The 13,526-nt window shown below is 32.4% G+C and overlaps 1 protein-coding gene across 1 annotated transcript in view; it reads right to left on the minus strand.

Annotated features, from left to right (window-relative positions):
* LOC126885951 (hornerin-like) overlaps positions 1-12,571 on the minus strand; it is a 104,108-nt gene extending 91,537 nt beyond the window's left edge. Inside the window, exon 1 of the mRNA XM_050652773.1 lies at positions 12,366-12,571. Coding sequence (XP_050508730.1) covers positions 12,366-12,386 — 21 coding nt within the window. The 5' untranslated portion in view covers positions 12,387-12,571. The remainder of the gene's footprint in view (positions 1-12,365) is intronic.
* Positions 12,572-13,526: the final 955 nt, after the last annotated feature.

Here is a 13,526-nt window from a genome sequence, read left to right on the forward strand (position 1 = left end):
TTCATTATTGCTAATACAAAACAATTCTGCTATATAAATATTAAACAAAATGGTACTTAAGGGAGAACCTTGAGGTAGCCCCTTGGTTGCCATGAAAGGTCCCAAAAAGTCAGCACCATTAGATCTTGAATATAAAAGTCTGTTCTGTAAAATTTTGAACACAATATTATTTATTGCAGATGGAATATTTCGAAGTTTTAGTTTACTATAAAGTTTGTATATATTGACATTATCATATGCTGCTTTGATATCAAGAAAGATGGCCAAAACCGATTGGGAGGATTCAAAGGCTTCCACAATTGTGGAATGAAGGAGGGTCAAGTTGTCAGCAGTGCCTCTTCCTTTTCTAAAACCTGTCTGATGGTTGGTGAATGAACAGTTATGTTCTAAGGACCAATCTAGGCGATTCTTGATTAATATTTCTAATGTTTTAAGCACACATGAGGATAAAACTATTGGTCTGAAACTACTGGCCAAGAGTGGATTTTTTGTGTGGCTTTAAGATATTTATAACATTATGGTTTTTCCAATCTTCAGGAAGGTTGTCACCATTTAGACAATTATTGTAGATATTCAACAGAAAATGTTTAGCTTGTAGTGGTAGATGTTTTATCATAAGGTAAGGAATGTCGTCCATACCTGGTGCCGAATTTTTTTTATTATTTACAGCATTGTTAAGTTCCCAGATTGTAAAAGGGGAAACTTGCTCGTTTATATCGTCAAGCTCAAAATTTGGATCAATAAAAACTGCAGACATGTTCTGTAGAATTTCTGTTTTAATGTTATCTGCTGGGTTATGAAATGTCTGGCCGTAATTTTTGTTATTTGAGAATTTTTTAACTTTATTCCAGACATAGGTAGTGTTAGATTCCTTATTTAATGATTCACAGAAGTTTATGAATTTATTTCTTTTTTTAATTCTGAGGTTTCGTTTAGTTTGGGCGATTATACGTTTAGCGTTTATATAGTTCTCTAAGGAAACAGATTGTTTAAAGTTTTGAATTGCCTGTTTGCGGCTTTTAATCCAAAGTGAACATTCTTCATCCCACCACGGATTTGAAGGTTTACCCTGTGTTCTACAGTTTTTATAGGGAATTGAGTTATCTGCTACTTGATTAACTACCTCCAAAAACTCATTGTAATTAGAGTTTACCGGTAAATCAAGCATTCCTGTTATCATCCCAGTGTGGAATGTATACCAGTCTGCTCTTTTAATATTTCTCATTTTGTATGTTTGTGTATAGATGCTATCATTTTTGTTAAACTCACAGTTGTTTATTATGACAAAGGTGGGGAAATGGTTGCTATTTCCACAATCTTGTATGACACCCCAAGTAGAACATAGAGCCATATTATTACTTGCTATGGCTAGATCTACAGCGCTAAGATTATTATTAGGAGGTTGAAACAATGTTGCTGACCCATCATTTAGGATAATTAATTCTTTATCAAAAATAAAATCATAAATATTTTTTCCTCCCTTATTGGTAGGACATTTATCCCATAGGGGATGGTGAGAGTTTAGATCACCTAGTATAATTAAGTTTTCTGTAGGTATGTTTTCTATTGTTGAGCTCAAGAAAGGAAGAGTTATGGCATTATTTGTATTGGAGTAAATGTTTATTATGTATAAGTTACCAATTTTTGTTGTTATGTATTGGATTTGGTCTGAGTTGTATTTCTGAATTGTAGAAAAAATAATAGATTTCTTGATACAAGTAGCTACTCCACCATATCCGTCATCTCTGTCCTGTCTGACAACATTATAATACTTCAAAGAAAAATTAAAATCTTGTTTAAGCCAAGTTTCATTAATAGCAATTATGTCAGGGTCTTCTTTGAAAATTAAGTTCGTTATGTTTTCCCTGTTTGATTTAATACTTCTAATATTCCACTGAATAATTTTTAATTTCTTTTTTGAATTCATGATTATGTGATTTGATATATGTTTAATTAATTAAAATCAGAATCAGATTTATCCTCTTGGTCCATATAGGACTCTACGTTTAATCGGGAAAATAAATGGTTTTTAAGTAAATTTAAGTTTTCTGATGATGTATTACTAATAAAATTTAAGCATGAGTTTAAAAAGTCATTTGAAGAAAAGGTATCAATATTTTGAAAGTTTTGCGATGCACTGGATTGCCAGGCTTGATTGGAGTTTTGTGATAAATTAGCTGAGGTTCTTGATTTGAAAGGTTCTGAACGAGAAAATGAGCTAGTGGGGGAAGAGGTTGGCTTTTCTGGTCTTAATTGCTGTGTATATATACTTTTTTCATTTGGTTGCTTATCTTGACGTTTTTGCACGACTCTCCGTTTGTTGTCGGAATTCAGAACCACCTGTTGAAAGGAACGTTTTACTGTAGATGATCTAAAATTGTTTGTTCTTCGTTGCGATGGTTCTATGGTGTTAGAATTATTTGTACTGGTACTTGGAGTATTTTCTAATGGCCTGCTGTTATTTTTAAAATTTGGAAAATCTCTCGGGTTATAAATAAATTTATTATTTGAGATGTATGATTTTGGAATAGCTTCACTTGCCTCAAAAAATGTCAAATTTTCATACGCCATCAGTTCTTTAATATTCTTTTGTCTTGTATATTCTGGGCAGCTCTTGTCAATAGATTTGTGAGAGTCCTTGCAGTAAAAACATTTTGTCATGCATACGTCTTCATGTTTGTTTTCCCCGCAATTAAAACATCTTTCTTTCCCTTTACAGTTTGTTTTTGTGTGGCCAAATCTAAGACAGTTATAGCACTGTGTCACTGGGGCAATATATGTGTCCACTAGTCTTGGTATGCCATAAAAAAACACAGTTTTGGGCATAAGAACGCCTCGAAATGTAAATAGTGTCGTACCTGTGGGTTCATAAGAAGTTACTCCATCTTTAATTACTCTTCTATTTAATCTTTTTATATGTAAAATTTCAATGTCATTTCCTGTATCGCAACACCGAAGAAGTTCTTTTTCATCAATATCTGTATCAATCTGTCTGACGATACCTTTGCAGGTTACGAGGTTAAAAGGTATATATATCTTGTATCCCTGATTTAGAAGTTGAGTGTTCTTAAGTAGCATGTTAGCCGAGTGAAAATTGGCAAATTCAACTGAAACTCTATTGAGCCCTTTACTATCTATTTTTTTAACGTCATTAAGTTTGAGGTTGAATATATCTCGAGCTATTTTAATTGTATTGAATGTGCCAATTTTTATATTCGGTATATTTGTAGATTCAAGATATACTACAAAAGGTCCATGATCTTTTTCGGAGTATGTATTAACCTTTTTTTCTTCCTGAGAATTATTGTCGGAAGTCTGATTTTGATTTTTTTCGGAATTATTAGTCATTGCAATTTTAGCCGGAGAAGAAGTATCAGGATAAGGGGGGACTGAGCCCCCCTTTTCCTCACTCATTGTAAGAAAAAACCAGTCAATGAAGTATTAATAACTAGAAAGCAAAAAGAAATAAAAAGAGCAAGCAAAACAGCATAAAAGAAAGCCGCTTGAAAAAAAAAATATAAGCAAAAATGCTCAACTTACCTATATGCAAACACTTAAGCAACAACACCGGCGGTTGTTAGCTAGGTTAAGACCCTAAACTAGTGGCAAACTTTAACTGCTGCAAAACAGAAACTGTTCACACCTCGAAAGCGTAATGTCTAGTTTAGAAATATTAAATTTTTGGAAAATATTTCTTAAATTTAAAATACGCGGTCTGACGTTTCGTATTTTATTTGACAATATGTACCTGCAATTTACTTTAGTCGAAAGTAATTGATTACAGATTGGTTGCTGATTTAAACGTAAGTTTAGAAGACACCATTAAAAGTTGTAAGACTTTTAAGTATTTAGGATAAATAATAAACCGAGATGGCACTTGTATCAAAGATATATAAATGAAAATAGTACGGGGAAAACAAGCCACGAAAGCACTTCATGGAGTAACATGGAAGAACACTCTAACTAAAGAAAACAAAAAAGGATTTTTCAGGGCATAGTGCTGAATATTACCCTGCCAGGAAGAATGGTCAGTGACAACAATAATACGAAATAAAATACGAACAGTTGAATTGAATTGAAGTTTATGAGAAGGTGTCTACAAATTACCAGGTAGGATAGAATAAGAACAGAGGAAATGTGAAACGTAATAGAAGTAGAATGCCGAATTACAAAAAAGTTGTGGTAGTAAAAGTAGAGCCCTGAAATGGTACGGGCATGTACAAAGAATTCCGGAGCACAGGTGGCCGAAAAGATTACTGAACTGGGAACCGCGGGGAGAAAGATGGATAGGAAGACCTGCTGTGTGATGGAAAACTCACATAGGAAATGCTATGATAGATAGAGACCTCAGAGATGGCGACTGGAAGAATAGAGTGCTATGGAAGACGAAAACGGCAAACTCATTATGGGAAAAAGCCAAGAAGAAGAAAGGAATTCAGCGAACTAGTACGGCTTAATATAAATAATAAATTGAATAAAAAAATCTTGTTCTTGGAAAAATAATCATTTTTATTAAAATTATAATTATTCGTAACAAACAAACAATAATATTGAGTTGTATTTGCGGTCGGACGGACAGACAGCCTATTTAGGTCAAATTTCTCACCTTTAGTACCATCCTTGGATTATAAGCTTTTATTTGACACCTCATTTGTCATCATACCTGGTATAATGACGGAGGAGTTGAGTTCACGGACAGACATACAGACAGACGGACGGACAGACGGACAGACGGACGTGGACAATTCAACGTTTTCACATTTTTTCAAACTTGATGAAAACAATATTAATTCGTACTTGATTTTATTCGTAAGTGTGATTTCTTTTAATTTTTGGAGAAAACCTCATTCTTTTATTTATTATTTTTTATATTATTTAATTATACAAAAATATATTGATTTATAGCATGTATCAATATCTTCATTCGATGTATCATATTATGATAAATATATCGATGTATACCTAATTTTTTTTGCCATCCCTGTTGGGACGTGATTTGGGAATTCCCCGCATGTAAAAGTCCTTACATGTTCGCTAAATTACTTTTGACTCGGCTAAATTGGTTTAGACTAGGCCGTACTAGTTTATCCTGAAGTGTGAGCCTTTATTATATCAGGATAAACTAGTTTGACCTAGGACAAACTAGTTTGGCCTACGCGCAGTAGGACAAACTAGTTTATCCTAACGCTCTTAGGACAAACTAGTTTGACCTAGGCCAAACTAGTTTGTCCTGAAATCGGGTTTGGCCGGTACCATGTACACCACACAACTAACAGAACTATCCTCCAGAGGCTAAGAAAAGACAAACAAATTATTAACACCATAAAGAACAGAAAATTAGGCGTATATTCTGGCTGGTCAATCTTAGGAAGTGGATTGGTCTAACGTCAACTGATCTATTTCTAGCTGCTCCGAATAGAATAAGATGGGTCAATGGGGTCACCAACATCTCTAGAAGATAGGCACATTTAGAAAAAAATTTTCGACCTTATAATATAAAGATTATATGTATTAAATGTGTCACATATAGGTACACTAACAAACTGTTAACATGTAAATGATCTTTAAAGTCATCTCACGGACCAAATCACGTCAATTAGTAAAATAACAATATAAATGTAGAAAATTTGTTTGCAACCTTGATAGCAAATCAACGGGGTGTCAAAGAAAAATGAGTCACTAAAAAAATGAATACAATACAGGGTGAGGCAGATAAAGGGCCTATTAGAAATATCTTGAGAACTAAAGGTAAGAGAATCATGAAAATTGGAATACAGGGGTTTTGAGGTATGAACTATTTAATGAAAATATTTTGGTCTCTTTGCTACTTCCGGTTATACCGGAAGTTGATTGTAACTTCGTTTTTTCAAATAGGACACCATGTATATTTTTGCATTTTTGGATTCTCCTCGATGTCTTCTTTCTTAAAATATGCGATTTTGTAACATTATACAGGATAGTTTAAAAGATAATTACGGTTTTTTATAAATTTTGTAGCAAACTTCACACCCTGTAGAATTGTACTGGTTTGGTATCAAAACCTCCATTTATGTTCAAGTGATTTTTGATATAGTCTATTATTATTAAAAATTATTAATATAACGAAATGTTTAATTTTAGTATACAGGGTTGGTCGAAACTCGGAATGAGTATTATCTGAGTTTTCTTAAATGGAACACCCTGTATTTTAGTATTGTAATGAAATGTTATTTTATAGTACTTTTTTATTTCTTAAGCATTCCCTATACCTTAATGATTTAATTTGTAAGTTATTCGTAGTTCTTTAAGCCAAACATTAATTGCAACAAAAATTACATGAAATTTTATTAGGTTTGGCGTGAAAATATTCAATCATAAATAATTTTTCGAAAATAAATACATATTAATCTCGACTGACCTTTAATAAATCTCGATTTATTAATACTGGTTGATATATCAAAATAACTACGCAGTTAAGATTGTTGGTGTGTTTAACCCATTTAGCGCCAAAGGTGCGAAAACGCACCATTTTTTTGTAGAATTTTTTTTGACAATTCGTTAATTTTTTTTATATCTTTGTATTTTTTAAGCAACCACAAGATATAAGTGTAACTAAATTTAATTTTGTTTAATTTCCAAACTCGTGCTTTCATCACAAAAATATTTTCTAAATGTCCGACATTTTCAATCCTTCGACACAACTTTATTTTTACTGTAGTAATTTTATTGGCATAACACTTTTATGGTCAAATAAATTAAAACATTATTTTTTTAACCTATTTGTACACCAATTGTTATAAAAATACAAAAAAGATAATTTATGAGTCATCAAATCTCGTGTTTGAAAATAATGGTTCGATAACGAACCATTGGCGGAAGTCGACATATAATCCTGCCTGATCAGGAATAAGTTCAAGGTGATGCACAGGCAGTAATTTGTTGGGATATTTCTTTATTATGTGTAAAAACACGTATCCACTGCGCTTGCGCTCCGAGCTCCTGCAACTGCTCCACATAGTGGACACGTTTGGCGCTCCCGGACTGTGCACTTGTGCGCACTCTGCCTCGGCGCTCCAATCTGTGGACAATTTATATGTAAGGGAGCGCATACCGTATCGATTGGAGCAGTTGCAGGGAGCGCGGAGCGCAAGAAGTTCGTGAACATAGTGGATGGTTGGCGCTCTCGGACCATGCAACAGTGTGCGCTCCTCCTCAACGGTCCAATAGGTGGCGGTTTATATGTAGAGGAGCGCATGCATGTAGATGGGAGCAGTTGCAGGGAGCGCGGAGTGCAAGAGGTTCGTGAACATATTGGATGGTTGGCGCTCCCGGACCGTGCAAGAGTGCGCCAACGACCGTGCGGCAGTGCCTCGGTGGTCCAATATTACGAACGTAGTGGATACGTACCTTTAGAAAGACGGGTATTCCGGTATGCAGTTTTGTTATAATCTAGGATGGGGGAGGGGGCTACATAAGGGAGGCTGTGTAGTTTTGTAGACAATATGTCGATTTGTCGAATTTATGCAACTGGTACAGTGCAAGATACGGGATTAGAAAGTGTAAACTGGAAATATCTAAAATAATTTCTAAAAAAGATAGAGGGCCGTTCGACTTCGTTTTTGAGAAAGAAGCTGAAGAGGGTGTAGGCAATGTTCTAACCATACTATTTTTGTTTATCAAAACTTCCAGGTCCATTTACACTCTAAATGTTTTGAGACTTTTCACAAAAAATAAAATTGTGTATTTCAATTTTTATATCTCATTTCCGCCAAAGGTTCGAAAACGAACCATTTTGTTGTTGTGACACCTGCCATTATCAAAGTGTAAAATAAATTTTACGAATGTTTAAGTTTATTTTACTCTAGTTAATCAAATATATTACATATTATTGCAGTATTTCTTTGCTTGGCGGTTAATGGGTTAATATTAATAAAAACATACAATATTCTATCTAGTTGGCTATGACTTTGACACTAAATGGGCTTAAACATTTGCTTTGCTTAAACATTCTACTATTTTTGAAGTTCCGCTTGCTTTGCTACCATTGCTAATATGAATTTTTCTAATGAGGAACTGATTCAGATGTTTTTTTGTTCTAGGAGAGCATAACAAATAAAAATGTGCTACTAGGAATAAGAATTTATGATCAGCAATTCCATGATAGATGACAACCAAAAAGAGAAACTTTTCAAAATTTACTAGAGCGGTTTCGACGAACTGGAAGTTTAGATTACGAGAAATCTGATCGAACAAAAACTATTTTAAATGATTAAAATGAATTAAATGTTAGTGTCACTGAGAATCTGCATATTAGTATGAACGTTCTCGTAATCTAAGTGTCTAGTACGTCGAAACTATTCTAGTAAACTTTGAAAAGTTTCTCTTCTAAACTTTGAAAAGTTTCTCTTCTTGGCTGTCATCTATCAGGGAGATGCAGATGATAAATTCTTATTGCTAGTAGTACATTTTTGTTATACTCTCCTAAAACAAAAACTTTACTAATCAGTTCCCCATTACAAAAATTTATATTAGTAATGGTAACAAAGCAACTGGAACTATAGAAATAATATATGTCTAATGTTTAATCAAGTTTAGTGTTAAAGCCATAACCAACTGGGTAGAATATGATTTGTTTTTATTTAAATGGTTTAATGGTATGGTTTAATAGTCGAGGAAATGAAGCTGAAAAAATAGCAAAACCTCGCAATTTTTTCGTCCAGCATCGATTTGTACAAAAATTTGGGATTAAGCTCATTACACTCTCTAGTTCATTTTCTATATTGAGCCGTTGTACGCTTTTGGTTTTTTAAAGGTGAAAACTACCCCTAATTGTAAAAAATTATAAAATAACATTTTAAACTTTAATATTATCAACATTTGGTTCTTATTAGTTACATAATGATTGTTTTATGCTTTAAGATATATGTACATACTATCACAATATTTCAACCCGTAAAACCACCCTTGTTGGAGCAATATATAAAAAATTTACTTATCCTAAAAGAATAATTTCGGCTTGCATCGATTTACATAAAAATTTGGGGATCATCTCACCCTGTACTTCATATTCTATATCATGCTTAAGGGCGTTGATTATTTTTAGGGGTGTAAACTACCCCTTATTGTCAAAAATTATATCAAAAAAATTGTAAACTTTAATATGGGTAAAATTTGGTTTTGATGGGTTAAATAATGATTGTTTTATACTTTACGATATACTATCATAAAATTCCAACCCTTAAAAACCACCCTTAATAACATTAGAGTTTTTATAAGTAGATATTTTAATAGATCTATACAGAAAAAAAGTAGAATTAAAGAATTACAAAAACATTTATTTACACAAAAATACGAATTTACAAATATGTACAAATACAAATACAAATAGTTTTTTAGTCATCTTCCAGTATACGAACCGACTCTGTGGTATTATACATACGTTGAAAATTATCCACAAGCGGACTATCCGAATTTTTCGAAAAAAAAAATTCGTTTTATAAACATAGCTCCTTCATTTTTGGCGATAAAAAGTTTTTTCAAAAATTACTTTGTAGGATTTTTGAAAAGTTATAAGACTGTGTAAACTAAATTCCGTAAGATCCCTTAGTTTTTAATTAGAGTGGGTTTAAAGGGCTCGAATAAGGGGGTGTTTCATCGTAAATAGAGGATTTAAACAGCTATATCTCGCTAACTGTTCACTTTGATGAAAATCTATGTACATAGCAAATTTATTTATTAAAAAAGCTACAATTTAGTCATCTATCGTTTTTTTCATATCTCCAGTGTTTTCGGAGGTATTTTGAATTAAAATGTGAAAAATGGGAAATTCCAAAAAATTGTTTTTCCTTTAAACTACTATTTTTCTAAAATTAGGCCTTTTAAATAGGTCAAACTTCTTGGGTGTATTGATAATACAAATATAAAAGAAACTACAGAAAGGTGACGACCAATTTTTAATTAGGAGGGTAGTTAGGGGGTTGTTTTCACTTATTTTTTTCATAGGGAAAAGCAGGTACCGACCTTTTTTTGATAATAAGTCGCTTAATTTTCAGGCTAATAAATTTTTATTATTATTTTTTGAAAGACCTAACTGTATACTTGAAAAAACATTATTTAAGTTTTCCTCGAAAAATGCAAAGTTTTTTCGTTATTTTACTTTGAATATTTCAAATTATGCATTTGTCTCAAAAAGCTAACTTTTAACATGCCGTATCTCGGTTTATATGGGTCTTAAAGATATTACATAAAAAGAATTTGGTTTGTGTTACTAAAAGATACAATTTTGATATCTACAATTTTTTTTATTAATTGCATATTTTTCGAGGTATTCTAAAAAAGTCGATTTTTTCATCGAAAAACTGTTACTTTCAAGCGCGAATAACTCGAAAAATATTAGTTTTACAAAGAAAATGTAAAAAACATTTTTTTCTTAGAATTACTTTTTACATCGGTTTGCATGGATAAAATGTAATAAAAAATTCCCGCCCCCGAGATGGGGTGGCAACCACCCCCAAGGTTTTATCGTACAGCGGCATGATATAGAAAATTATCCTTGGACTATTCCCTACCTTCTGTGAAAATTTCAAGTAAATCCATACTGGACGAAAAAATTTCGAGCCAAAATGCTTCATTTCCTCGACTATAATTAATATTTTATGCACCAACATCTTAACAACGTAGGCATTTTGATATCTTATCCAATATTAATAAATTAAGGATCATTCTAGATTAACATGTACTTATTTTCAAAAAATTATTTATGATTGATTATTTTCACGGCAAACTTAATAAAATTTCACGTAACTTTTGTTGCAATTAACGTTGGGCTTAAAGAACTACGAATACCATACAAATTAAAGCAGTTAGGTATAGGGAAGGCTTAAGAAATAAAAAATTACTATAAAATATCATTTCATTACAATACTAAAATACAGGGTGTTCCATGTAAGAAAACTCAGATAATACTCATTCCGAGTTTCGACCAACCCTGTATACTAAAATTAAACATTCCGCTATATTAATAATTTTTAATAATAATAAACTATATTAAAAATCACTTGAACATAAATGGAGTTTTTGATATCAAATCAGGACAATTCTACAGGGTGTGAAGTTTGCTACAAAATTTATAAAAAACCGTAATTATCTTTTAAACTACCCTATATAATATTACAAAACCTCATATTTTAAGAAAGAAGACATCGAGCAGAATCCAAAAATGTATAAATATATAGGGTGCCCTATTTAAAAAAAAAACGAAGTTACAATCAACTTCCGGTATAACCGGAAGTAGCAAAGAGACCAAAATATTTTCATTAAATAGTCCATACCTCAAAACCCCTGTATTCCAATTTTTATGATTCTCTTACCTTTAGTTCTCGAGATATTTCTAATAGGCCCTTTATCTGCCTCACCCTGTATACAAAGAGAACCTATGCCTTTATGGGCGTATGAGTATAATACTCATACTCATAGTATCAGTATAATACCTATTCTCAATTTAGACAAACAGAACACTGAAACAATAGACAAACATACGCAATAAAATTACGAAATGCCTTTTCGTCGATTCCTATATCTCATTAGATTTTAACAAGTAGCAATATAAAATATAATACAGATATAGTAGTTGTAAATGATTTTAACATGTCATTGTTCTGCTCCAACTGTACCGACTTAACGTTAATAACATAGAATAGAGAACTGTGTCTTGTGTCTTGAAATCTGTTATGAGCTTGAGCTGGTGCATTATCTTTTACAATAAACTGTCATCCAAACAGTTGGGTGTCATACGACTCTGACTCTGATTAAAAAAAATAAAGATATTAGGTATTCTATTAATATAATATACGGAAATTTATTTTTTAATTATACAATGGCCGGAAATAATCAGAATCTTTTAACTTTTTATTTCGAATTTATCACGTAATATTTAACAATTTCAAATATTTTATATTGGCGTTTTGGCGTATAAATCGGAAGTTATATCAAAACCAGCTTCCGATGTGGAATCTGAAATGTTAAAATAAAGATAGATACCTAGTTTTTAATTTGTCGTATACATTATTAAATCCTGATTACATTATTTGAAATGCATGATAAGGAAACACACTAAAATAGAGGTAATATAATATGCCGCCTAGTGCCTATTGATAACAAACTACAGCTCCTTCTGGTCAGGACAAAAAAAAACTCAAATGTATAATCGAAATGCAACATTTTTGAAGTATGTCGATCGTTTTACAAAGTTATTTTGATATACAATAGTTCCAGCTTTTATTATTCAAAGTAAAAACTAATATTTAGCCTAAAGGAAGAAAGTAATATATTTTAATTAGTTTAAAAAATATTCTGAAGTCAGTTAAAGATTGGATATTGAAACTTACTACAACAAGACAGACTTTCATGGTTACTTTGAATTCACGATCACTCACAATACAGTACACTCGCGGAGCTCAAACTCTACCGTTCATTACTGGTATTCTGGGTTATCCTCCTCTTTGAGTTGGTAGACAAACTACTCAAGTCAAGTAGGGGAACAGGTAGATGGACGCCGTGTCCGCCGCCTGGCCAGTCTGAATCGTCTAGAGAACAAGTATTTCAGGGAAGCTGTAATCATGTTTTAAATGTATTAGTCAGAGAGCCCACATTATAGAAATAAGAAAATAAAAAAGTATATTAAATTATTTTTTATATTATTCAAACCCAGTTTTTCAATGACAGGTTAAACTGGGTTAACTAAGCTAGGTTAAATTTTAACCAATATTTTAACCCTCCTGACGTTTTTCAGTATTTAATTTAACCCAAATTAAAAAAATATCGATCAGCTTCTTCCTCTTAAGGTGCCATGCATTTCTGCGCAGACGTTCATCGTACAGTGTCTTGTCAGGTGAAATGTTAGTTAGTCAGTATTAAATAATTCTGTTTCAACCACTTTTTTTCTTGTGTTGGCTCAGCAATCCAGTAGTTGTACTTGCGTATTTTAAGTGCATTTCGAGAGGTAATCAGTTGGACAGAAAAATCATTTCATATCATAACCTAATTTAATAATAACGAAGTAGAATATATTTGCTATATACATAATAACGAGAATATTTTTGACGAGAACACCAATTTGTGTTCAGAACACAACACGGAACGATAGAACAGGTAGATAAGAAGTGATCTAGAAAATAAAAGTTATTGTTCTGTTGCGGTTAGAGACCGACCGAATGCGACTTTTTTGGCCGAAGCCGAAGCCGATGCCGAAGTTCGGCCTGAAGGATACCTTCGGCCGAAGCCGAAGCCAAAGCCGAAGGTGACTAAATATTTGCATTTATAGTAGGGATAGTCGATGGTCGATGTTTTGCCATTAATATTTAGGTAGTCAAAACACCAGTAATCTTGAGTTTTAACAAATACAATAAAATTATTATAGTTTCTCAGAATTTTACTACTTACGTGAGAAATATTCAAATGAAGATCTTTGAGACATCTTGGCCTATTGTTAAAATTTATATCCTACCTACTACCTGAAAGTTTGTAAAACGTTTTGGTTTATTAGGGTA

The sequence above is a fragment of the Diabrotica virgifera genome, chromosome 6, assembly GCF_917563875.1.
Source record: "Diabrotica virgifera virgifera chromosome 6, PGI_DIABVI_V3a".
Taxonomy (NCBI): domain Eukaryota; kingdom Metazoa; phylum Arthropoda; class Insecta; order Coleoptera; family Chrysomelidae; genus Diabrotica; species Diabrotica virgifera.